The sequence below is a fragment of the Oncorhynchus keta genome, chromosome 26 (genome assembly GCF_023373465.1).
Source record: "Oncorhynchus keta strain PuntledgeMale-10-30-2019 chromosome 26, Oket_V2, whole genome shotgun sequence".
In the NCBI taxonomy this organism is placed as follows: domain Eukaryota; kingdom Metazoa; phylum Chordata; class Actinopteri; order Salmoniformes; family Salmonidae; genus Oncorhynchus; species Oncorhynchus keta.
Genome location: NC_068446.1, coordinates 3941791 through 3968562, shown reverse-complemented (window position 1 = coordinate 3968562; position 26772 = coordinate 3941791). Strand labels below are relative to the sequence as shown.

At 42.3% G+C, this 26772-nt stretch overlaps 1 protein-coding gene across 1 annotated transcript in view; it reads left to right on the top strand.

Moving 5' to 3' along the window:
* Positions 1 to 26772, top strand: part of LOC118358616 (collagen alpha-1(XXIV) chain-like) — a 124857-nt gene that overhangs the window by 74489 nt on the left and 23596 nt on the right. The window contains exons 29-36 of the mRNA XM_052480072.1: positions 6227 to 6280; positions 10119 to 10172; positions 18416 to 18472; positions 18911 to 18964; positions 20533 to 20586; positions 20696 to 20749; positions 23388 to 23441; positions 25803 to 25910. Of these exons, the coding sequence (XP_052336032.1) occupies positions 6227 to 6280; positions 10119 to 10172; positions 18416 to 18472; positions 18911 to 18964; positions 20533 to 20586; positions 20696 to 20749; positions 23388 to 23441; positions 25803 to 25910 (489 nt within the window). The remainder of the gene's footprint in view (positions 1 to 6226; positions 6281 to 10118; positions 10173 to 18415; positions 18473 to 18910; positions 18965 to 20532; positions 20587 to 20695; positions 20750 to 23387; positions 23442 to 25802; positions 25911 to 26772) is intronic.

Below are 26772 nucleotides of genomic sequence, written 5' to 3'. Positions count from 1 at the left end.
AGAAGATGCCACTTGGTGTTCTTTGGCTAGCTCTGTGCTGGCAGCGGGCTTGGCTAGCACTTGAGGTACGCGGCCGTCACCGACGCTCGTTAAATATGAGCAGGTCAGAGATGTAATCTGAGGGCGACCGATGCCGTCTTTGAGCCGTCCCAGACATCCTGATATTTTCAAACATGTTTTTCCAACAACATTTGCAGTGCTCTTGTATTGTGAGATGTGCAACGAGATGTTTTTGAGAACATGATCAGCAATAGCCAATGACAGTTTGCCAGAGATGAAGCCAGTGAGATTATGATGTTGTATCGCATCACCCTGAAAGTGTAGACTTGAGCAGGGGTGATGACTACTGCTAGTATGCGTTTGTACTTGCGAAAGAGTTAAATCGTTACAGCTCTGAAGTCCGCGAGCAAAGTTATTCAATTCAAAAATGTATTGGCTGAACATTTCAACTCTGTATGGCAAGCATGAAAGTCTGACTGACCCCGTTTTGAGGCTGTTTTGAGCCACAGCTCGTTGTAGCTATGTTGACAAACTAAACACATCATCAATTCATTACTTTCACGAGACAGCGTGCTAACAAGAATCCTCACAACAGTGTGGCCCCACACTGTGCCAAGTCATTTGCACCACTACTTTGACAAGACAAAAAAATAGGCTACAGGTAAGACGGTTGTTTAATGTGAAAGGCTCAGCGATGTTTCGATTTTTAAATTGTTGTAGTGTACGCCTGGCATAAGAAGCCGTATGGCTGACGTAGACTATCATTATGTGTCCGACCGCCTGGATCTTCGGTAGCAAATTTTTATTTTTTTATTTTATTTTTTACATTGGATAAAAGTAGCGACTCAGAGCTAGAAAATGGTATATCATACACTGCAGTTGAGGATCAATGGGAGGGGAATTCTGCTTCGAACGTTGATAAACTTGAAACCACACTTTTGAGGTAATTCGCCCTTGAATGTTTTGGTAAACCTACTGGAGAGCTCCTCTTTTTCTACACCCATTCAGCATCGCTCGCACCCTCTTAAGCCTTGTGGTAAACACATGCTATATCAAATAAAAGTGTATTTGTCACATGCACAGGATACAGAAGGTGTAAACGGTACAGTGAAAGTACTTGCAGAGTATCAATGTCAAAAACAAAGTGTCCCGATAAAAATATTTTATAAATATTTTATCATTATTAAATGATACTTACCTGACACACTTATCTAAATTGATCGGTCATGTGAAGGAAATGCTATAACTACCCCTCACCCACATCTAGCTAATTGGATGGGTCACTATTGTCTAGACATGTGAACATTTTCATGAAATACAATCGATGGCCGTTATCACCCCCAGACACACCTGCTAATTTGATGGGTCATGAAATAATCAGGCCAAAGTGGAGTCTTTTGTTTAGACATGTAGCTAACTAGCTAAACAATTAACCGGCTTAACCCCAACTCATGTTACTACCAATACAAACATTGTCATATCTGCAGATAGCTAAAGCTAACAAACTAGGTTCAATGTTAACTAGCTAACATTAGGCTATAACAAGCAATGCAAATGGGTTTCTGATTCAAATAATATTACTACACAGATCATACACGTAATGTTAGCTAGTGAGCCAGCAAGCTACCGTTTGCTAGCTACCTAACAGTATGCTTTAACTTGCAATAAAAATGAATTTCTGACTAAATTAGGAACTTATATTTGGAAAATGTAGCTACTCTTATCTCTATACATGAATGAACGCTTCACGGCAGACGGGAACATTTTAGCTACATTTTTTTTGTAGCTACATCTTGTTTGGCCAGCGTTGTCAAGTCACCCCAGTTCACACTGACCATGGCGTGTGCAGAAAGCTAATCACTTATTCCTACTGATCTGTTGATAGCGCCGGCTAAATTCAGGGCATCGATGTTGTTAAGAAAAGTAGCAAATCGTTGTAGTTCTCGATGGCTAATGTTATGTCGTTCAAAAAACGGTGTGGGAGAAAGGACTGTCAACACATACTGAACAGCTCACGTTATAGACAGAAGCATGCTACATGGCAGACAAATCCAAACTCATCTCCTGGCATGTCCAGCCCATACATTATCTCAACCAATCATGGCTAGTGGGAAGGTTCCTGACTTTTTCTGTGGCTAAACCAACTAGGCTCATAATGTAACCATTTTTTTCATATTTATGGATGGAATACAAGTTTGTTATTAAGGCCCCTGTACATTCACATGTTACAGAAGGCATTTCTGCCAAAAAACACATTTTGATTTTTAAAAATACATGTTTACAATCATGGCTAGTGGGAAGGTTCCTGACTTTTTCCCTGGCTAAACCAACTAGGCTCGTAATTTAACAATTGTATTTGAATTTATGGACGGAATACAAGTTTGTGAAGTTCACATGTCCCAGAAGGCATATCTGCCCCAAAAATACGCTTTTTGAAAAACAAAAATGTAGATTTACGTTCAAATGCTGCTCCTGTGAGGTACTGAGGTGCAACATACACCTAGTTTCCTGAAATGAGTCACATATGTGATAACAATCAAACATTGATGGAGCCCCTGTGCCTATAATATATAATAATATATGCCATTTAGCGGACGCTTTTATCCAAAGCGACATACAGTCATGTGTGCATACATTCTACGTATGGGTGGTCCCGGGAATCGAACCCACTACCCTGGCGTTACAAGCACCATGCTCTACCAACTGAGCTACAGAAGATAAAAGGGCATGGCTGCAGGCGGGGCTATACGGTATCAGGCACTCTATTTCCACAAGGGGGCATCCCTCCCCATAGTTAGCTTATTACTGGGATTCATTGCTGATTCCTCCCTCTAGCTCACTGGTCCCTATGAGGTGCTTAGTGATACAGGTTATGGACTCGGCAGTTGGCAATCATGCTGTTATCCCAAACACGGTCTCTGTGGTTCATACTGTCTGAACTCCAAGATAAGCTGTCTGTCTCTTGCTCAATACATTTTGTTCTTAGGAATTGGATCCGATTACGAATCACCCTGTCTGTTATCACAGATGGGGTCAGTTTTTCAGAGCGGTCTGTCCCCTTTCCAGCGGAGTTACAAGGTGCGGTGTCACTGGTACCTATGACTGCTGGGCTTGATAACTTCCATGATATTTTTTTATTTGTGCACCTAACTTGGTGAGAGGGGAGATGGCACAGGCTCAAATCAAATCCAAATGAATTTGTCATATGCTCCGAATACAACCTGTGGAGACATTACAGTGAAATTCTTACTTACAAGCCCTTAACCAACAATGCAGTTTTAAGAAAATAAGTGTTAAATAAAAAATAGCTAAGTAAAAATAAAAGCTATTTAAAAATAAAAGTAACAAATAATTAAACAGCGGCAGTAAAATAACAATAGTGAGGCTACATACAGGGGGAACCGGTACCAAGTCAATGTGCGGGGCACTAGGTAGTTGAGGTAATATGTACATGTTGGTAGAGTTAAAGTGACTATGCCTAGATAATAAACAGAGTAGCAGCATTGTAAATGACGGGTCTGGGTAGCCCTTTGATTAGCTGTTCAGAAGTCTTATGGCTTGGGGGTAGAAGCTGTTAAGAAGCCTTTTGGACCTAGACTTGGTGCTCCGGTACCACTTGCCTTGCGGTACTAGAGAGAACAGTCTATAACTAGGGTGGCTGGAGTCTAACCATTTTTAGGGCCTTTCTCTGACACAGCCTGGTATAGAGGTCCTGGATGGCAGGAAGCTTGGCTGGGCCATACACACTGGGCCATACACACTACTCTCTGTAGTGCCTTGCGGTCGGATGCCGAGCAGTTTCCATACCAGGCAGTGATGCAACCAGTCAAGATGCTCTAGATGGTGCAGCTGTACAACCTTTTGAGGATCTGAGGACCCATGACAAATGTTTTCAATTTCCTGAGGGGGAATAGGCCCGACTGTCTTAGTGTGTTTGGACCATGAAAGTATGTTGGTTATGTGGACACCAAGGAACTTGAAGCTCTTAACTTGCTCCACTACAGCCGTTGAGATGAGAATGGAGGCGTGCTTGGTCCTCCTTTTCCTGTAGTCCACAATCATCTCCTTTGTCTTCATCACGTTGAGGGAGAGGTTGTTGTCCTGGCACCACACAGCCAGGTCTCTGACCTCCTCCCTGTAGGCTGTCTCATCATTATCAGTGAACAGGCCTACCACTGTTGTCATCTGCAAACTTGATGATGGTGTTGGAGTCGTCCCTGGCCATGCAGTCATGAGTGAACAGGGAGTACAGGAGGGGACTGAGCACACATCCCTGAGGGGCCCCCGTGCTGAGGATCAGTGTGGCGGATGTGTTGTTACCTACCCTTACCACCTGGAGGGTGGCCTGTCAGGAAGTCCAGGATCCAGTTGCAGGGAGGTGTTTAGTCCCAGGATACTCAGATGTTCACTGTGATAACGGTACCCCCAAGTGGCACAACCAATCGGGTATGAAGCCCAAGTTCTACAGTGTTTCAAGAGTTGAGTCCTCCAAATGTCAGCTGAATAAAGACTCATTTCCCCACAGTCAGACACTGAAAATTGTGTAAATGTACAGGTGATGTTCCACCCCTTCAGATGGCACTATTTTGGGAGACTCTCTGTCTGTGTCACCCAACTGCCCTGGATTATGTGAGCAGCGAAGTCGGGGTACAGGCTACAATTTGTTGTGCATCCCTGTGCAGTGTCTGGCGCTCAGGATATTGGACTACCTGGATGATTGGCTAGTGGTAGCCAAGGGAGCGGGTGTTGTTACCTGCATTCATGCTGGTTTCACATGTTCAGTCTCTGGGTTTCATAGTGGATCAAGGAATAGCTATTTGGCTCCATCTCAGTACATTCCGTCTCGAGTCGGACACAATCGAGGATCGTGGGTTTTTGTCCCCCTATTGGGAGGCCGGTTTTCGTGCTGCTTGCTCCAATTTTGTCTATGTCGTTTTTGCCAGTGCCTGTGCCTATTAGGGATGATGGTTTCTATAATAGCCCTGGTCACCCCCCTGTTGCTGATGCAACCTTTCCAGCGGTAGATAATAGACACTCGCTTGGACGCACCGTGCCAATTAAACCGGTCACTCCGTGTCCCCATCATGCCTACAGCTCTGGCTCGGTGGAGGGACCCATGGGTCGAGTTATATCCCGCAGAGTGATCACGACAGACTCATCCTCCCAAGGGTGGAGTGCGCTGTGCAAAAGGGCAGCTCAATTTGGGAGTTGCGGACAATGTCGCAGAGCGTGCTGCACATCAATTAGCTGGGGCTTTTGACAGTGTACATAGTACTCGGGTGCTTTTTCCCCATTCTTGCCAGGCCATTATGAGGACCAACAGCGAGACAGTGGTGGCATACATCGACAGACAGAGACTGTTGCGGATTCGGTTCCTATTGTCCCAGTGTGGACTTTCACTCACCAGTGTAGCCCACAGTGTGAATACGGCTGTGGCAGGATAGGATCATTAGGCAGCGCACAGATTGCACAATACCCGGGAACTGCAGGTGTGCTGCGGGCAATTTCAATTGGTGTCCGCTGGGGTTGGCTTGGAGTGTGATTTCATGTCTCCGTAGCTGTGTTGTACCGAGTTGACCGACTCAAAGGGGATGTACAGTTATGACTATAACTACTGTTCCCTGAAGGAGGGAAACAAGGAACAACACCTTTTTGGGCCCCACGCCGCCCATTTCCAGGGCCTTATCACCTGTGGAAGGCGGGGCTTCCGTTGAGGCACGAGGTTCATTGGCCTTGTCAGGCCAAGCGCTCAAACTCCTCCCATAGCTGTGTTGTACCTTGCTTCCCTCCTTCAGGGAACAGTAGTTATAGTTCTAACTGTAAGTTTTGTATAGCAATTAGCATCTTGCTAATCTGGTAGTATTTGCGGACAAGCAATATCCCTATTAGGTTCTGTTATGAGTTGTAAAAGCCTGATGTCAGAAACAGAGCAGAGGATATGAATACTCGTTTTCCCCCTGCAGCACGGGATCACACAGGAAAATGAAGAAACCGCCAGGATGTTCCTTTCAGTTGAGAACAGAACTCCTTTTCCAGTGTTAGGCCTTGAAAACTCTGTTGTGATAGCCGGTGAAGGAAAATATGTATGCCTTAGTGACATACAACCCCTCAGTTCGATGGATTCAGACGCCAAGGTTATATTTAGCATTACCACATAGTACAGATAGAATATCAAAACAAATTGCTGTAAAAACTAATGTGTGGCTGTTTTCTGCATCATTTTCAGGGTCATCCGGGATTTATGGGGCCTGGGGGTATGCCTGGAATGGCAGGATACACAGTGAGTTACTCCTGTCTGGCTATAATAATAACATACACACACTTCTCTTTCTCCCAGTCTTTCTCTTTCTCTCCGTCACTCCCTTTGTCTCTCTCGATCTTTCTTTCTCTCCTTAAGTCAATGCCTCACTCGGTCACAGACACACAGACACACAGACACACAGACACACAGACACACACACACACAGACACACACACACACACACACACACACACACACACACACACACACACACACACACACATACAAACAACAAAACTGGTGTGAATCTAAGTCCTGTTCTGGTGACATGTCATTCACACCAAATCATGACTCTAAAGTGTCCTTATCAGATTCGTCTCTACCTCAAAGCAGTGCTTGACTTGGACAAGAGCTCACCAGAGCTGAATACCTGCACCTCAAAATGTTCTACTGCTTGAGCTCCTGTTCCTCTTATAGAATATTAGATCACAAGTATTGTGGAGCTCCTGCACCTAAATATAAACAGTTCCGGCACCCAAAATGAACACTGGCACTTATTTCAGTCCAAGTCAAGCAATGCCTCAGAGAGATTCACCCCAAAGGACCTGAGAGGATCTGACATGGCCTTTGTTCTGTTCCTACACATCCCACTGAACGCAACACGCCCTCAGGTCATCTCTAAGTCTCTTTAAGCCCATTCCAGAGTTCCTTAAAGAGGTGGCATCCATTGCCAACTCCCCCGGCTGTCTCTTTCTGTGTATTTTTTGCATTGGCTTTGAACCTTCACTCTTGAAGTGAAATAATGTGTGGATTGGAACCATCTTTTCCTCTGACAAGCAAGGCGTGGCCGTGGCCGCTGCCTCCACATCTGGCTTATGTCTAGTCCAACACAAGACAACAGAACACCTGGTGTCGAATCACTACCAAGCTTGCACACACACACACACACACACACCCATACACCAACAGTGCTCTGCAGCCAAATACAACTAGACAACAGGACACCTGTGTCGTATCAATACCAAAGCAAACAAAATGTCAAGCCAGAACAGAGAGGAAAGCTATACTGGAAATGGTAAAGCCCAACCCAAAACCCTTAAAACCACATTCTTTGGCACCTCAACAGCCAGGTCATTGCCAGTTTTCATTCTGTTTTTGAGTCAAACACAACTAGACAACAGAATGTATCAATAATATCACAGCAACACACACCAAACAGGAACAAAGAAGAAAGGTAAATTGGATATGGTCAACCTCAAACCCTTATACTCAAATCCTCTGGCAACTCCGGAGGACGCCAGGCCATTGCCAGTCTAATTCTGTTTTTTAGTTAGATAACGATGTAGGGCACCACAAGTTACCAGGGAAATATCTTTCTCCTTTGCTGTCCTTAGTGTGTTTATTATACACCCATGATTATACACTGTTAACACATGTTGACTATCTACGCCATGTCAGGTTCTTTGTTTTTGTACTGTCTGTCAGTGAGTTGCAGTGTATGACTTGTCAGGTGAATAATCATGGGTTTGGTTATTCTTAGGGCCACGCTGGTAAGCCAGGATCCAATCTACGCCATGTCAAGTTCTGTGTTTTTGTACTGTCTGTCAGTGAGTTGCAGTGTATGACTTGTCAGGTGAATAATCATGGGTTTGGTTATTCTTAGGGCCACGCTGGTAAGCCAGGATCCAATCTACGCCATGTCAAGTTCTGTGTTTTTGTACTGTCTGTCAGTGAGTTGCAGTGTATGACTTGTCAGGTGAATAATCATGGGTTTGGTTATTCTTAGGGCCACGCTGGTAAGCCAGGATCCAATCTACGCCATGTCAAGTTCTGTGTTATTGTACTGTCTGTCAGTGAGTTGCAGTGTATGACTTGTCAGGTGAATAATCATGGGTTTGGTTATTCTTAGGGCCACGCTGGTAAGCCAGGATCCAATCTACGCCATGTCAAGTTCTGTGTTTTTGTACTGTCTGTCAGTGAGTTGCAGTGTATGACTTGTCAGGTGAATAATCATAGGTTTGGTTATTCTTAGGGCCACGCTGGTAAGCCAGGATCCAATCTACGCCATGTCAAGTTCTGTGTTTTTGTACTGTCTGTCAGTGAGTTGCAGTGTATGACTTGTCAGGTGAATAATCATGGGTTTGGTTATTCTTAGGGCCACGCTGGTAAGCCAGGATCCAACCTACGCCATGTCAAGTTCTGTGTTATTGTACTGTCTGTCAGTGAGTTGCAGTGTATGACTTGTCAGGTGAATAATCATGGGTTTGGTTATTCTTAGGGCCACGCTGGTAAGCCAGGATCCAATCTACGCCATGTCAAGTTCTGTGTTTTTGTACTGTCTGTCAGTGAGTTGCAGTGTATGACTTGTCTGGTGAATAATCATGGGTTTGGTTATTCTTAGGGCCACGCTGGTAAGCCAGGATCCAATCTACGCCATGTCAAGTTCTGTGTTTTTGTACTGTCTGTCAGTGAGTTGCAGTGTATGACTAGTCAGGTGAATAATCATGGGTTTGGTTATTCTTAGGGCCATGCTGGTAAGCCAGGATCCAATCTACGCCATGTCAAGTTCTGTGTTTTTGTACTGTCTGTCAGTGAGTTGCAGTGTATGACTTGTCAGGTGAATAATCATGGGTTTGGTTATTCTTAGGGCCACGCTGGTAAGCCAGGATCCAATCTACGCCATGTCAAGTTCTGTGTTTTTGTACTGTCTGTCAGTGAGTTGCAGTGTATGACTTGTCAGGTGAATAATCATGGGTTTGGTTATTCTTAGGGCCACGCTGGTAAGCCAGGATCCAATCTACGCCATGTCAAGTTCTGTGTTATTGTACTGTCTGTCAGTGAGTTGCAGTGTATGACTTGTCAGGTGAATAATCATGGGTTTGGTTATTCTTAGGGCCATGCTGGTAAGCCAGGATCCAATCTACGCCATGTCAAGTTCTGTGTTTTTGTACTGTCTGTCAGTGAGTTGCAGTGTATGACTTGTCAGGTGAATAATCATGGGTTTGGTTATTCTTAGGGCCACGCTGGTAAGCCAGGATCCAATCTACGCCATGTCAAGTTCTGTGTTATTGTACTGTCTGTCAGTGAGTTGCAGTGTATGACTTGTCAGGTGAATAATCATGGGTTTGGTTATTCTTAGGGCCACGCTGGTAAGCCAGGATCCAATCTACGCCATGTCAAGTTCTGTGTTATTGTACTGTCTGTCAGTGAGTTGCAGTGTATGACTTGTCAGGTGAATAATCATGGGTTTGGTTATTCTTAGGGCCACGCTGGTAAGCCAGGATCCAATCTACGCCATGTCAAGTTCTGTGTTTTTGTACTGTCTGTCAGTGAGTTGCAGTGTATGACTTGTCAGGTGAATAATCATGGGTTTGGTTATTCTTAGGGCCACGCTGGTAAGCCAGGATCCAATCTACGCCATGTCAAGTTCTGTGTTTTTGTACTGTCTGTCAGTGAGTTGCAGTGTATGACTTGTCAGGTGAATAATCATGGGTTTGGTTATTCTTAGGGCCACGCTGGTAAGCCAGGATCCAATCTACGCCATGTCAAGTTCTGTGTTATTGTACTGTCTGTCAGTGAGTTGCAGTGTATGACTTGTCAGGTGAATAATCATGGGTTTGGTAATTCTTAGGGCCACGCTGGTAAGCCAGGATCCAATCTACGCCATGTCAAGTACTGTGTTTTTGTACTGTCTGTCAGTGAGTTGCAGTGTATGACTTGTCAGGTGAATAATCATGGGTTTGGTTATTCTTAGGGCCACGCTGGTAAGCCAGGATCCAATCTACGCCATGTCAAGTTCTGTGTTATTGTACTGTCTGTCAGTGAGTTGCAGTGTATGACTTGTCAGGTGAATAATCATGGGTTTGGTTATTCTTAGGGCCACGCTGGTAAGCCAGGAACCATTGGACCTCCTGGGCCCAAAGGTGAAAAGGTAACGTGAGCATTTGTCCTCCTTCTGCACACAGTATTACGTTTTTAGCCTTTTAAACATATATGCCATGTACAGTGCCTTCAGAAAGTATTCCTACCCTTTGACTTTAAATTTAAATGGATTAAATTGTTTTTTTTTTCTCTCACCCATCTCCACACAATACCCTATAGTGACAAAGTGAAAACATGTTTTTAGAAAAAAATTGAAAATGAAACGCATAAATATCTCATTTAGATTAGTATTCACACTCGATACTTTGCAGATGCACCTTTGGCAGCGATTGAAGCTGTGAGTCTTTCTGGGTGAGTCTCTAAGAGACTCTTTCCACACCTGGGTTTGTGCAACACTTTCCCATTATTCTTTTCTAAATTCTTCAAGCTCTGTCAAATGGGTTGTTGATTATTGTAAAAAAAAATATTTCCAGGGCTTGCCATAGACTTTCAAATAGATTTAAGTCAAAACAAGCGGCAGTTGGTGTCGTTTAAGATGAGGGAGGATGATAGATTTTTTTATGAGCATGGCCTTATTTCTATTATAGCATATATATATATATATATATATATATATATAAAATGTTTTTGCCTTTATTTATACAGGTTTTTCTCATTGAGTTAAAATTTCCAAGAGACCTGGTCCAACAGCAGCAGGGGGACAAAGTTTCAGACAAAACAACTTACACACACTAACATAACATTGACACACATACAGTACAACAATTACATATTACGTAAAGAAAAAAAGAAAAACAATAAAGCTGACCTAAAGACAATTACACTCTTCTATGATATTTACATCGACCAGGTGTTTAAACCACCAACATGACTCATGTTCAGGAGAGAATCCCAGGACCACGGAGCTGAGTAACTAAAATGATTTCTACCATAACCTTTTCTAAGTCTTGGTACTGTTAAAAGCAAATGAGAATGGGACCGTAATTGATATTTATTTACTGATCGGATTAAAAATGAACAGAGATAAAATAGCATTTTACCCAATATGGCCTTATAAATCTGTGTATACCAGCGCTTAAGCCTGCACAAGGTCAATGACGCCCAGCCAACGGCGCTGTAGAGATCACAATGATGTGTCAGACATTTTTGATTGATAATGAACCTGAGGGCCACATGATATACTGAATCAAGTTCTCTCAGGGTAGTGGTTGAGCCCTGCATATACAGCTCCGGAAAAAATGAAGAGACCACTACAAAATGATCTGTTTCTCTGGTTTAACTATTTATAGGTATGTGTTTGGGTAAAATTTACATTTTTGTTTTATTCCATAAACTACTGACAACATTTCTCCCAAATTCCAAATACAAATATTGTCATTTAGAGCGTTTATTTGCAGAAAAGGACAACTGGAGGACCACCAGATCAAGACCCTGTCATGGGCCAGCCCATGAGGAAGACGGAAGATGGATGGTCACAAGCCATCAAACAAAGCTGAGCTGCTTGAATTTTCGCTGCCAGGAGTGGCATAAAGTCACCCAACATCAATGTGAAAGTCTGGTGGAGAGCAGGCCAAGACGTATGAAAGCTGTGATTGAAAATCAGGGTTATTCCACAAAATATTGATTTCTGAACTCTTCCTAAGTTAAAACATTGGTATTGTGTTGTTTAAAAATGAATATGAACTTATTTACTTTGCATTATTCAAGGTCTGACAACACTGCATCTTTTTAGTTTTTTTGACCAGTTGTCATTTTTTGACAATATTTTATTTGGAATTTGGAAGAAATGTTGTCAGTAGTTTATAGAATAAAGCAATTATTCTAGCAAGCCTTTTTACCCAAACACATACCTATAAATAGTAAAATCAGAGAAACTGATAATTTTCCAGTGGTCTCTTCATTTTTTCCAGAGCTGTATATAACATCACTAAAATCTAAAGCCGGCAGCAATGTACATATCATACCATCTCCTTCCTGGCCTCCAGAGAAAAACAAGCCTTGTGCCGGTAATAAAAACCTATTTTTAGCTTGAGCTTGTTCCCTTATGATTTTAGTAAATTCATCAGTAAACCAAGGGTTCTCTCTGACCTTAATCCTGATTGTATGTATAAAGGGGCCTATTGCATACACCCTGGAATGCGTTGTAGAAGTAAGAAAATGCTAATTCGACAACAGGGATTCATTCAAAACTATTCCATTCAATGCTAAATACTTAATGTAAAAAACCTTGAATATCAAACTGCTTCCAGTTTCTTTTCGTAATGACACGTGGAGATCACTTAGGAATTTTACCATCTCTCACACAGGCAATAGCAGAGTGATGACGTATGTAATTTGTCAAAAATTACCAGATGCATGAAAACGATGAGAAGTGTTGGTTAAGATCAAATCAATCAGAGGTTTTCAGATGATACTTTACATTCAACCTAGTTACACTGTTGACAATCTTGACTGAGATTATAGGTATTGCATATAATTTTGAGTTGATCAGAGCTAGATGTTAACCAATTCTTATTCAGATCCCCCATCAAGACCAACTCAGAGTTGACATGCTGTGATAACAATTTGAAAATACAATCCAATACAACCCCTGCCGACTACTGAATTCGGCAGGGGTAAGAATATCAGGACCTGGGTTAGATTGCACATTTCCAGACAGTAGAAGCTGCAAGATAATGGCATGTCTAGGTCGGGGGTTACAACATGTGGATTTACAGACAGCACTTGAACAACAATCCACAGTCACCAGAGTCTTTTAATTTCAGGAGATGTGTAAAGTTCAGAGACGTGGTTAAGTACCAAGAGAACAGTCCTGACATGTAAACGCAAAAGTCCGATTTCTCACATGTTGTTTGGGAGAAATGTGCAGAGTTCTCGCATGCATTCACAGAGCAAGAGTGTGGTTTTTCCCAAGGCACGAGGTAGAAACAGTAATATATTCCCTCATTCACAGAGCAAGAGTGTGGTTTTTCCCAAGGCACGAGGTAGAAACAGTAATATATTCCCTCATTCACAGAGCAAGAGTGTGGTTTTTCCCAAGGCACGAGGTAGAAACAGTAATACATTCCCTCATTCACAGAGCAAGAGTGTGGTTTTTCCCAAGGCACGAGGTAGAAACAGTAATATATTCCCTCATTCACAGAGCAAGAGTGTGGTTTTTCCCAAGGCACGAGGTAGAAACAGTAATATATTCCCTCATTCACAGAGCAAGAGTGTGGTTTTTCCCAAGGCACGAGGTAGAAACAGTAATATATTCCCTCATTCACAGAGCAAGAGTGTGGTTTTTCCCAAGGCACGAGGTAGAAACAGTAATATATTCCCTCATTCACAGAGCAAGAGTGTGGTTTTTCCCAAGGCACGAGGTAGAAACAGTAATATATTCCCTCATTCACAGAGCAAGAGTGTGGTTTTTCCCAAGGCACGAGGTAGAAACAGTAATATATTCCCTCATTCACAGAGCAAGAGTGTGGTTTTTCCCAAGGCACGAGGTAGAAACAGTAATACATTCCCTCATTCACAGAGCAAGAGTGTGTTTTTTCCCAAGGCACAAGGGAGAAACAGTAATCCCTCATTCACAGAGCAACGGGCTCTAAAAGTATCGCCAACCTTGTAAAAGCCAAGGGTAGACAACAGCAAAAAGAGCAACAACAGCATGTTTGTTTATTGCCCTATCAATTAACATGAGAGAGAAAACGCAGCGCTAAGCACGTACAAAGTTAACAGAACAATCGAAGATATGTAGCACAGAGAGACCAGAGAGAGAGAGAGAGAGAGAGAGAGAGAGAGAGAGAGAGAGAGAGAGAGAGAGAGAGAGAGAGAGAGAGAGAGAGACACAGAGAGAGAGAGAGACACAGAGATGAGAGACACAGTGATGGAGACACAGTGATGGAGACACAGTGATGGAGACACACAGATGGAGACACAGTGATGGAGACACACAGAGAGAGACACAGTGATGGAGACACACAGAGAGAGACACAGTGATGGAGACACACAGAGAGAGACACAGTGATGGAGACACACACAGAGAGACACACAGAGAGAGACACACAGAGAGACACACAGAGACACACAGAGAGCATGGCAGGCGGGGAGCAGTGCAGCAGGTAATAGGAGGAGGCCGAAGAGGCCCTCAACGAGGCAGGTCAAAAACAAAACCATGACGGTGATGCAATCGCTAACCAAAACCGTAATAAAATCGCTAAATTCCAGACCAGAATGGATGGTCATGTAAATGCAGGGAGCGGAAAGTTTGGTGGGAGCCTCCTCCAAGTACAGCTAATGTGAGGCAACTCTACGAAAAGCATGCATATTAGATGACTGTCATTCATATTCCATTCACCCAGCTCAATGTAACTTCAATAGGTTTAGGCTACTACATTATACTCAAATTTTCCCTGTACCCATCATGAGGTTACTACAACCTAGGTCTTAGGCAATGAATGAAAATGTTGAATGTATACAATTTTGAGTAATCACGGTGACACATTTAATACAGCTGCACACTCTTGCCTGCATCTAGCTGATCTAGGGAGCAATCATTAGTCCAACAGTTGCCAATGTGAATTTCTATTGGACAAATTCCGTTTTTTTTATCCCAGTTTAATTTATTTTGCTTTTGTTTAAGAAACGTTTTTTAACAGAATCGGTGGAATGAATACACCCCATAATCACACGCAAACACAATTTTGAGTAATCAAGGTGACAGAGAGTGACACGTTTAATACCACTCAAAAGAATTGTCCGTAGAGCTCTGAGACAGGATTGTGTCGAGGCACAGATCTGGGGAACAAACAAATGATGCCTCATTGAAGGTCACCAAGAACACAGTGGCCTCCATCATTCTTAAATGGAAGAAGTTTGGAACCACCGAGACTCTTCCTAGAACACAGTGGCCTCCATCATTCTTAAATGGAAGAAGTTTGGAACCACCGAGACTCTTCCTAGAACACAGTGGCCTCCATCATTCTTAAATGGAAGAAGTTTGGAACCACCGAGACTCTTCCTAGAACACAGTGGCCTCCATCATTCTTAAATGGAAGAAGTCTGGAACCACCGAGACTCTTCCTAGAACACAGTGGCCTCCATCATTCTTAAATGGAAGACGTTTGGAACCACCGAGACTCTTCCTAGAACACAGTGGCCTCCATCATTCTTAAATGGAAGAAGTTTGGAACCACCGAGACTCTTCCTAGAACACAGTGGCCTCCATCATTCTTAAATGGAAGAAGTTTGGAACCACCGAGACTCTTCCTAGAACACAGTGGCCTCCATCATTCTTAAATGGAAGAAGTTTGGAACCACCGAGACTCTTCCTAGAACACAGTGGCCTCCATCATTCTTAAATGGAAGAAGTTTGGAACCACCGAGACTCTTCCTAGAACACGGTGGCCTCCATCATTCTTAAATGGAAGAAGTTTGGAACCACCGAGACTCTTCCTAGAACACGGTGGCCTCCATCATTCTTAAATGGAAGAAGTTTGGAACCACCGAGACTCTTCCTAGAACACAGTGGCCTCCATCATTCTTAAATGGAAGAAGTTTGGAACCACCGAGACTCTTCCTAGAACACAGTGGCCTCCATCATTCTTAAATGGAAGAAGTCTGGAACCACCGAGACTCTTCCTAGAACACAGTGGCCTCCATCATTCTTAAATGGAAGAAGTTTGGAACCACCGAGACTCTTCCTAGAACACAGTGGCCTCCATCATTCTTAAATGGAAGAAGTTTGGAACCACCGAGACTCTTCCTAGAACACAGTGGCCTCCATCATTCTTAAATGGAAGAAGTTTGGAACCACCGAGACTCTTCCTAGAACACAGTGGCCTCCATCATTCTTAAATGGAAGAAGTTTGGAACCACCGAGACTCTTCCTAGAACACAGTGGCCTCCATTATTCTTAAATGGAAGAAGTTTGGAACCACCGAGACTCTTCCTAGAACACAGTGGCCTCCATCATTCTTAAATGGAAGAAGTTTGGAACCACCGAGACTCTTCCTAGAACACGGTGGCCTCCATCATTCTTAAATGGAAGAAGTTTGGAACCACCGAGACTCTTCCTAGAACACAGTGGCCTCCATCATTCTTAAATGGAAGAAGTTTGGAACCACCGAGACTCTTCCTAGAACACAGTGGCCTCCATCATTCATAATTTGTTGTTAACTGACTTGCCTGGTTAAATAAAGATGAAATAAAGATTGATGAAAATAACAAGTTAATCAATTTTAGGATAAGGATGGAACGTAACAAGATGTGGAGAAAGTCAAAGGGTCTGAATTCTTTCCGAAGGCACTTTATTTAGTATAGTTTTATCGAAAAAGGATAACGTTTTTTTTCATGTTTGACTATTTTAATTTGAATGAAATTCACTGAGGACAACGGTCCTCTCCTTCCTCCTCTGAGGATCCTACACTGGTCACTGGTAACTCAGTAACTCACTGAAAGGTGAATTCATCTCCATAGCAGTGGGAAGTAAGGGTGATGAGTGTTCTGCAGCACCCCCAGAAGAATAGTCATACAAAACAAAATATGCAGACTGTATATATGCAGTACCAGTCCAAAGTTTGGACGAACCTACCAGTTTTTTTTATTTGTACTATTTTCTATATTGTAGAATAATAGTGAATCCATTAAAACTATGAAATAACACATATGGAATCGTGAAACCAGAAAAGTGTTAAACCAATCAAAATATATCAAAATAACCATCAACTTTGTGAATCCATTGGTGTTTGATAGGATACATATTATTTCACTGAATAAATGTTCTGAAAATATCTGATTTTCCTTGGTGTTTTAGTACCCTTATGGCACAGTGACGCCCTGAGGTAGCAAACATGTATTTTCTTTAAATGTGGGGGATAAAAGTGATATTTTACTATTATTATCAGAAAGCCTAAATCTTCCAAGAAATAGGATGTAATATTTTTTGTGGGAAAAACCAAAATGTGTGCAGCAAAGGGCTAATCAAGAATGGCATTTTTTTCAATTAACGCTGCAACTCAATTAACGCTGCAACTCAATTAACTCTACAACTCAATTAACTCTGCAACTCAATTAACGCTGCAACTCAATTAACGCTGCAACTCAATTAACTCTGCAACTCAATTAACTCTGCAACTCAATTAACTCTGCAACTCAATTAACTCTGCAACTCAATTAACTCTGCAACTCAATTAACTCTGCAACTCAATTAACTCTGCAACTCAATTAACGCTGCAACTCAATTAACGCTGCAACTCAATTAACTCTGCAACTCAATTAACTCTACAACTCAATTAACTCTGCAACTCAACTGCCACCAGTTTGATGCCAAAACACAGATATTGACATAGTAAAATAAATAGTATGAAACAATATATACATAAAGGCGATTTCATGCTGAAACCATCCTATTGAACACCAATATTCAGGATAATGTTTTACTGCTTCGTCATCCAAAGTATATATATGTTTTATCATATATTTGTACATGTGCCACACAGAGGGACAGATATGACACCTGTGATTATCTGAATGACCACTAGATGTCATGTGATAGATAACATCAAATCCATGAAAGCAGACATCCCATTTTTTATACATGTCGGCTAATTACATTATTTTAACGTGCTCCTGTTATTAGAGAGATAATCTAGTGAAACTCGTACTTAGAAGCATGTATAACTTGCTTATTGAGAACGTGCCTCACACATGCAATACAATTTACAGGAAACTGTATTTTTTTTTATTTGAGGAGAAGTGCGATGCGTAATTGCCAAATACTCGTTACGGCCATCACAACAATGTCGACTGTCAACACTACGAACATATTGAGCAAAACACCAGATTTTTTTTCTTCTTCTGTTGCTATCACTCATTACTGTGCTGTTTAATAAGCTGTAGTATCAAGCCTTAATGGACTAGGATATTCCATGCCCCTAGCCGAGTCGGAGTTGAAGACAGCGCAATAACCTGCAGAACTTGAGACATGTAGTGTTAAGCCATGGAATGTCTTGATTGGCCAGTGAAACCCTCGTTACACGTACAAGTCGTTTATTCATCAAAACCCGGCATCTTGTGCCACCGCCAGCTATTGAGCTCATAATAACAGCTGTGGAAATATTGAGGACGCACTCCTGGACCTAGTGCGTTACCCACCAGAGCTTAGATGTACCATTGCATTAGGCTTATTAAAATAGAGCTCGACAAATCTTAGATCTCCGTGTTCAGCATATTTTAGTGCCAAATGTCCTGAGTTATGAGCTGATTAAGTTGTGTCAGAGTGTGATACTTTGGCGTGTTGTGTTTCAGGGTTACTCCGGAGAAGACAGTAAGACATCAGGACCTGCCGGGCCACTAGGTGAACCAGTAGGTCTTGCCTTCCTTCAACTTATCCTTCCTTTTCCTATGAGTGTGTGGCTTAGGGGTGAGTCAAAATGTCACCCTATTAAAGCATTACATAAGAATGTTCTAATAGTGGTGTTGCTTGAGGTATAGCTGTCCAACCATGCTGAACAGAGGTCCAAGAGAGTGGATGTCCAAAGTGGTATAGTAGTGGTATAGTAGTGGTATAGTACAGATTGTAAGTAGTGTAACCTTTGCGAAAGACGGTATTGTGGCTAAAGCCCATACTATGACAGATACACTAGCCCTTAGTGTTTCACTCCAGCCCAAACTAAGATGATCCATGGCAGAGTGTTTAAGGTGAAACACAGCTGTTCCTTAACATATTCAGAGCCCTAACGTACACTTTGTCACAAAGTGGTCGCCCTACTCATCTGATGGTGTGTGCGTGTGTTTTGGCAGGGTCCCCCGGGCGAGCGAGGAGATCGCGGAGAGCCTGGAGATGAGGGATATCAGGTAAAACCAGTGTAAAAACCACAACATCGAATGTATCACCAAATCACATTTCAGGTTGTTTTTCTGTTCTGCTTCCTTTGTTATTGTTTTGGTGCTGGGTTGAAAAGCAGGCCTGTTGAGACCACACATATCTGAGACACAGAGCATCCCGGATTACTGAATTCCTAGCGATAAGCCAGGAGGAAATCTGGTGCTATTGGCATAGACACTGAAAACTCACACCGGTGAAACACACACACACACAAACAGTTCAAGTCAGGTGTGAAGGTAGCAGTACAAGATGAAAGTCGTGGAGAGTGGAATCCTAGAATCCCCAGCGGGACATTTGCCAGACTTCTCCCCTCCTATAAATAGTTTCCCAAAACGCAGCCCTCCTCAGACAGTCTGCCAGAGAGAGAGGAGAGAGGAGAGAGAGGAGAGAGAGGGAGAGAGAGGAGAGAGAGGAGAGAGAGGAGAGAGAGAGAGAGAGAGAGAGAGAGAGAGAGCGCTTTAAAGGCCCAATGCAATGAGTAACAATTAAGTAGCTAACTGTGAATGTTTTCAATCAAAATTGCCAAAAGGAAGAAAATAAATGCTTCTTATTAAGAGCAATTTCTCAAGCAAGAATTTTGCTAGGACTGTCTGACATTGGTCTAATTGGGGAGGTGAAGACTGACACATAGCTGTTATTGGTAGAGAACTCTCTTTCCTATTGGTCTATTAACTCATTCATGGTGATGTCACCAGGCAGGCCAAAACTCCATCCCACCAAAACAGGCTGAAATTTCAGGCAGTCTTTTCAAACAGCTCTTACATTTAAAGGGCATTATCATCATATTCACAATTTCACAGTATTATTCCAACCTCGTTTGGAAATATATAAAACACAGTAAAGTGTTTTGAGTGCACTGGGTTATTAAGCATTTATAAGCATTTTTCTGCTGAACTGGATCTGGGTTCAAAGTCACAGTGTCTTTATTTGGCTTGTTGAGAGGCTTCAGTGACTTTCAGGATTCCATTAATTAAACTAAAGGTCCATCTCTCTCTCTCTCTCTCTCTCTCTCTCTCTCTCTCTCTCTCTCTCTCTCTCTCTCTCTCTCTCTCTCTCTCTCTCTCTCTCTCTCTCTCTCTCTCTCTCTCTCTCTCTCTACGTCCGGGTCGACCTATGGGGCTCCCCCCCCCCACACTTAGTGGTAAATTTATAGAGCCCATTTAGTCTGAGCCACCTACAGCCGACTGTAATAAAAGATGTACCTACACAGCTTGGCCTGGGAACTACAGCACTATGTGGGTTTGTTATTCATATGGTATGCACCTTAGAGGACCATATGGTGTTTACTGCTGTTGAAAGAAATATCGATACTCGTTTTAACGCTCGCACATTGTTATTGTGAAACATTTCAACCTGAAGGACCTCTGATAACCTTGTGTAGCACATAGTGGAACAAGACACAGTTGACTGTCCCCTGACCCCTAGCTGTCACTAAATGACCTGACTTCATCTCCTCGTTTATATACCCAGTTGAAGTGACTTTGTGGCGGTAGGGTTTCACCCGAATATAATGTGTTTGTCTCGTTGGTGTTTTCAGGGTCATATGGGTACCAGTGGACATCGTGGGGCTGTTGGAGCGCCAGGTCTTCCTGTAAGTCCAATACAATGCTCTGTGTAGGTCTTATCAGCATTGATTTCTGTGTCACATTTTGCACATTGACATAAGAATAAATCAAATAAGTGCGATTGTTGTTGTCTAGGGAACACCAGGGGAACCTGGAGAACAGGGCCCAAAAGGAGAAATGGGAACTCAGGTGCGTGTGTGTGATTATTTGTGAATCCCTGTGTCTGATTCATGCTGCTCCAGGCTTGGGGAAAGGAAAGGACAGAGTTTGTTAAATCATGATCTCTAGATGAACTGTTACAGTACACTGTAGATGGTCAATAACGTGTTATCACCAGGCTACTGCAGAAGCCTTCCTACAGGCTTCCTTGGCTCTGAACACCACGAGGGTTAGGTTTAATAAGCAATCACCTGCCCGTACTATGATAGAAGAGGAGACACTCACTTCCAAACTACAACTCATGATAGCCGTTAGATAACCGGAGAGATAACTGGTTTTTACCCATCCCTCTTTTTGCTCTCGATCAACAATCTGAAGTGCCAGCGTGTAAGCATTCTCTCGCCTTTTTGCTTGGGTCTGCTACCTCCTCATAACAGAAAACATGAAGGGAGAGACAAAAACGATTTTACTGCCATGAAATCAGACTGGGCCAAAACAATGCAGACAGGGTGCCTTTGATATTAGAGAAAGAGGAATGAGGAATGGAGGGAAATGGGTGGGGGGGGGTGAAAGAAGAGAATTGTTTGCTTGGCCACCCACTATGCACTTCATGCTTCAAAGTGTTCTGTCTGATTTCCACAAGGCAACTCTTCATTTTCTTATTTTATTCTCTGAACACGAAAGGCAAGCTTGAGAATATATACTGGAATGCAAAACGTTGGCATCAGTTAAACTTTTGGGAAAAAATGAATTACTTCACTTCAAGTCTGAATTACTTCACTTCAAGTCTGAATTACTTCACTTCAAGTCTGAATTACTTCACTTCAAGTCTGAATTACTTCACTTCAAGTCTGAATTACTTCACTTCAAGTCTGAATTACTTCACTTCAAGTCTGAATTACTTCACTTCAAATCAGAATAATTTTGTTTCAAGTCTGAATTATTTCACTTGAAGTCTTAATGATTTTAATGTGAATATACATTTTCAGCTGTGAAAATGATTATTTCTTACATGATGTTGCTCTTCATGGAATGTAAGCTCTTTATGTATATTCTTCTTTGATCTGCATATTTCCTAACACAAGCTGAGTTATCTACATACTGTACCTAGTTCTAAACACCTTTGACTTGTTAAGACACGTGAGTTGGCCTATTTGCCTATTTATTCAGATTGAGTGGATACTGTATAGAGATAGGATTCCTGTGAATGTATTCACCTTGGCGTGGAGTTTTGAATAGAGCCTGAATGTGGTCTTCACATATTGCATGCACACATATACCTTACTAGAGTAACACAAGACTAGAGGCCCATGAGTTACACATGCACTACACAGAACTGCATATGTATACGTCCATTTAGTTTATAGTAAAGAACTAAGCCTAAAGTAATCACACATGATACAAAACATATATTTTTTTAAGGATTTATTGGTACTAAACAGTTGGAATGAATGTGTCCTGTCTGTCTGTCTGTCTGTCTGTCTGTCTGTCTGTCTGTCTGTCTGTCTGTCTGTCTGTCTGTCTGTCTGTCTGTCTGTCTGTCTGTCTGTCTGTCTGTCTGTCTGTCTGTCTGTCTGTCTGTCTGTCTGTCTGTCTGTCTGTCTGTCTGTCTGTCTGTCTGTCTGTCTGTCTGTCTGTCTGTCTGTCTCTATCTATGTCTGTCTGTCTCTATCTATGTGTATCTGTCTGTATCTATGTGTATCTGTCTGTATCTGTGTGTATCTGTCTGTATCTGTGTCTGTCTGTCTGTATCTGTGTGTATCTGTGTCTGTCTGTCTGTATCTATGTGTATCTGTCTGTATCTGTGTGTATCTGTCTGTATCTGTATCTATGTGTATCTGTCTGTATCTATGTGTATCTGTCTGTATCTATGTGTATCTGTCTGTATCTGTGTCTGTCTGTCTGTCTGTATCTATGTGTATCTGTCTGTATCTATGTGTATCTGTCTGTATCTATGTGTATCTGTCTGTATCTATGTGTATCTGTCTGTATCTGTGTGTATCTGTCTGTATCTGTGTCTGTCTGTCTGTATCTATGTGTATCTGTCTGTATCTGTGTGTATCTGTCTGTATCTGTGTCTGTCTGTCTGTATCTATGTGTATCTGTCTGTATCTATGTGTATCTGTCTGTATCTGTGTGTATCTGTCTGTATCTGTGTCTGTCTGTCTGTCTATGTGTATCTGTCTGTATCTGTGTGTATCTGTCTGTATCTGTGTCTGTCTGTATCTATGTGTATCTGTCTGTATCTATGTGTATCTGTCTGTATCTATGTGTATCTGTCTGTATCTATGTGTATCTGTCTGTATCTATGTGTATCTGTCTGTATCTATGTGTATCTGTCTGTAGCTATGTGTATCTGTCTGTATCTGTGTGTATCTGTCTGTATCTGTGTCTGTCTGTCTGTCTATGTGTATCTGTCTGTATCTGTGTCTGTCTGTCTGTATCTATGTGTATCTGTCTGTATCTATGTGTATCTGTCTGTATCTGTGTGTATCTGTCTGTATCTGTGTCTGTCTGTCTGTCTATGTGTATCTGTCTGTATCTGTGTGTATCTGTCTGTATCTGTGTCTGTCTGTCTGTATCTATGTGTATCTGTCTGTATCTATGTGTATCTGTCTATGTGAATGTGTATATTATTAGATTGTGTGTCTGTGTGCATTTTTTACAGGGCCTAGAAGGAAAGAAAGGAGTGAGGGGCCTGACTGGGACCGCTGGTGTTGAAGTAAGTATCGCATCACCACAATGCAGAGTGGACATAGAGTGAAGACTGAAGGAGATGCGAGAGATGTAGAGAGGTACAGAGGGAGGAAAGAGATATACTCAACCGTACATTCTGTACTACAGTACTACAATAAACAAACCCCATGCAATAAGTTACTTGGAGAGGACATTTACATCGTTATGGACTGCTTTGTATGGGGGAGAAACAGGGTGAGAGAGAAACGAGGAAGGAGAGATTATGGCGGGAGGTCATGGAGTGATGGAAACAGCACAGAAAGGGTTATTGCGGAGAGAGCATGCTGAGTAATGGTATTTACAGAGCACTCCATAACTATGTCCAGAACATCCACTACCATTCACAAGTTTGGGGTCACTTAGAAATGTCCTTGTTTTTGGAAGAAAACCTTTTTTTTGTCCATTAAAATAACATAAAATTTGTCAGAAAAAACAGTGTAGACATTGTTATTGTTGTCAATGACTATTTTAGCTGGAAACGGCAGATTTATGGGATATCTACGAAAGCGTACAGAGGCCCATTATCAGCAGCCATCACTCCTGTGTTCCAATGACACATTGTGTTAGATAATCCAAGTTTATCATTTTAAAAGGCTAATTGATCATTAGAAAACCCTTTTGCAATTTTGTTAGCACAGCTGAAAACTGTTCTGATTAAAGAAGCAATAAAACTGGCCTTCTTTAGACTAGTTGAGTATCTGGAGCATCAGCATTTGTGGGTTCGATTACAGGCTCAAAATGGCCAGAAATTAAGCACTTTCTTCTGAAATTCATCAGTCTATTCTTGTTCTGAGAAACAGAACAGCGCAAACTGACTCTAGACAAATTAAAAAGAGGAGTGGGAGGCCCCGGTGCACAACTGAGCAAGAGGAAAAGTACATTAGATTGTCTAATTTGAGAAACGGATGCCTCAAAAGTCCTCAACTGGCAGCTTCATTAAATAGTTACCCGCAAAACACCAGTCTCAACGTCAACAGTGAAGAGGCGACTCTGTGATGCTCTTTCTCAAAATAGACACTCTAATGTACTCGTCCTCTTGCTCAGTTGTGCACTGGGACCTCTCACTCCTCTTTCTATTCTGGTTAGAGTCAGTTTGTGCTGTACTGTGAAGGGAGTAGTACACAGTGTTGTACAAGATCTTCAGTTTCTTGGCCTTTTCTCACATGAAATAGCCTTCATTTCTCAGAACAAGAATAGACTGATGAGTTTCAGAAGAAAGATCTTTGTTTCTGGACATTTTGAACCTGTAATCGAACCCACTAATATTGATGCTCCAGATACTCAACTAGTCCAAAGGCCAGTTGTATTGCTTCTTTAATCAGCTCAAACAGCTTTCAGCTGTGCTAACATAATTGCAAAAGTGTTTTCTAATGATCAATTAGCCTTTTAAAATGATAAACTTGGATTAGCTAACACAACGTGCCATTGGAACACAGGAGTGATGGTTGCTGATGTAACGGATGTGAAACGGCTAGCTTAGTTAGCGGGTGAGAGAAGCTAAATAGCGTTTCAATCGGTGACGTCACTTGCTCTGAGACCTTGAAGTAGTAGTTCCTCTTGCTCTGCAAGGGCCGCGGCTTTTGTGGAGCGATGGGTGACGATGCTTCGAGGGTGACTGTTGTTGATGCGTGCAGAGGGTCCCTGGTTCGCGCCCGGGTATGGGCGAGGGGACGGTCTAAAGTTGTACTGTTACACTGATAATGGGCCTCTGTACGCCTATCTAGATATATCATTAAAAATCAACCGTTTCCAGCTACAATTGTCATTATCAATGTCTAAACTGTATTTCTGATCAATTTAATGTTATTTTAATGGACAACAAAAATAGCTTTTCTTTCAAAAACAAGAACATTTCTAAGTGTCCCCAAACTTTTGAACGGTAGTGTATACTCTCCATGAAGTGACATTTCATTGGGTTTGTTTTGTTGAAGTAGCAAGACAGAATGTTCAGTGCAGTATACAGAATAGTCAGTCTTTACAACATTAGAACCTAGCAATAGGTTGTGGTCAAAATGAACTTCCCTTTATTTTCCATAAAACAGTTTTAGATCCCAGTCCATCACTGCCAGTCAGGAATGCATCTCTTAATTCCAGATGTCTCTGAAGTTAGATGTATATACAGCCAATTAATGGGGGAGGAGGCACTGGGGGGGGACTGGAAAAGGTTGGGAGATGAGAGGGTTAGTGTATCGTAGCGTAGCTGGTTGGATCAACTGCACTAGTGATAAGTGACCTTGTCTGGCTGAGACCTGAACATTCAGGTTAGCTCCCATAGCTAATGCCTTTACAAGTATGTCCATGGAGACCTGACAGATTGAGTCTGATATTGTTGTTTTGTATTTCCCAGGGGGCCATTGGTTTACCTGGACCCAGAGGCATGGAGGGATACGCTGGGCCTGACGGCCTCCCAGGACTAGTTGGGTTACCAGGTTTTCCAGGGAAGGCTGGGCGACAGGTAGGCATCATATCCCAAAAAGATCACAGTCTATTTTTCACGCATTCATTCCTCATGGTTACAGAGTTAATTCTGCATGGTTACAGAGTTAATTCTGCGTGGTTACAGAGTTAATTCTGCGTGGTTACAGGGTTAATTCTGCGTGGTTACAGAGTTAATTCTGCATGGTTACAGAGTTATTTCTGCATGGTTACAGAGTTAATTCTGCATGGTTACAGAGTTAATTCTCCATGGTTACAGAGTTAATTCTCCATGGTTACAGAGTTAATTCTCCATGGTTACAGGGTTAAAACAGAAACAACTCAAAGGGTTAAGTTTAATTTCAAGTGGTTAAGATTAGGGCTATGGTTTGGGGAAGGTTTAAAACAAAATTACCACCAGGTATCATCAATATTCTCATGTATTCTCACGGCTTGCTAGAACAAGTGGTTAAGATTAGGGCTATGGTTTGGGGAAGGTTTAAAACAAAATTACCACCAGGTATCATCAATATTCTCATGTATTCTCACGGCTTGCTAGAACATTGTGAACTGCCATGGCGCAGGGGTCTGAGCGGCGCAGGGGTCTAAGCAGCGCACACTGGCTCCACACATCTAGAGTGTGCTCCCTGTGCTGGGCAACCATTTTTTTACGGTGAGCGCAGAGGAATGCACATATCGACATTCTCGGGACCTTTTCAAACGTCCGAAATCGCAGTGATCAGTCAACATATCCTGTCCCACACACACACACACACACACACACACACACACACACACACACACACACACACACACACACACACACACACACCAGTGGAGGTTGGTGGGAGGAGCTATAGAAGAACGGGCTCATTGTAGTGGCTGGAATGGAATCAATGGAA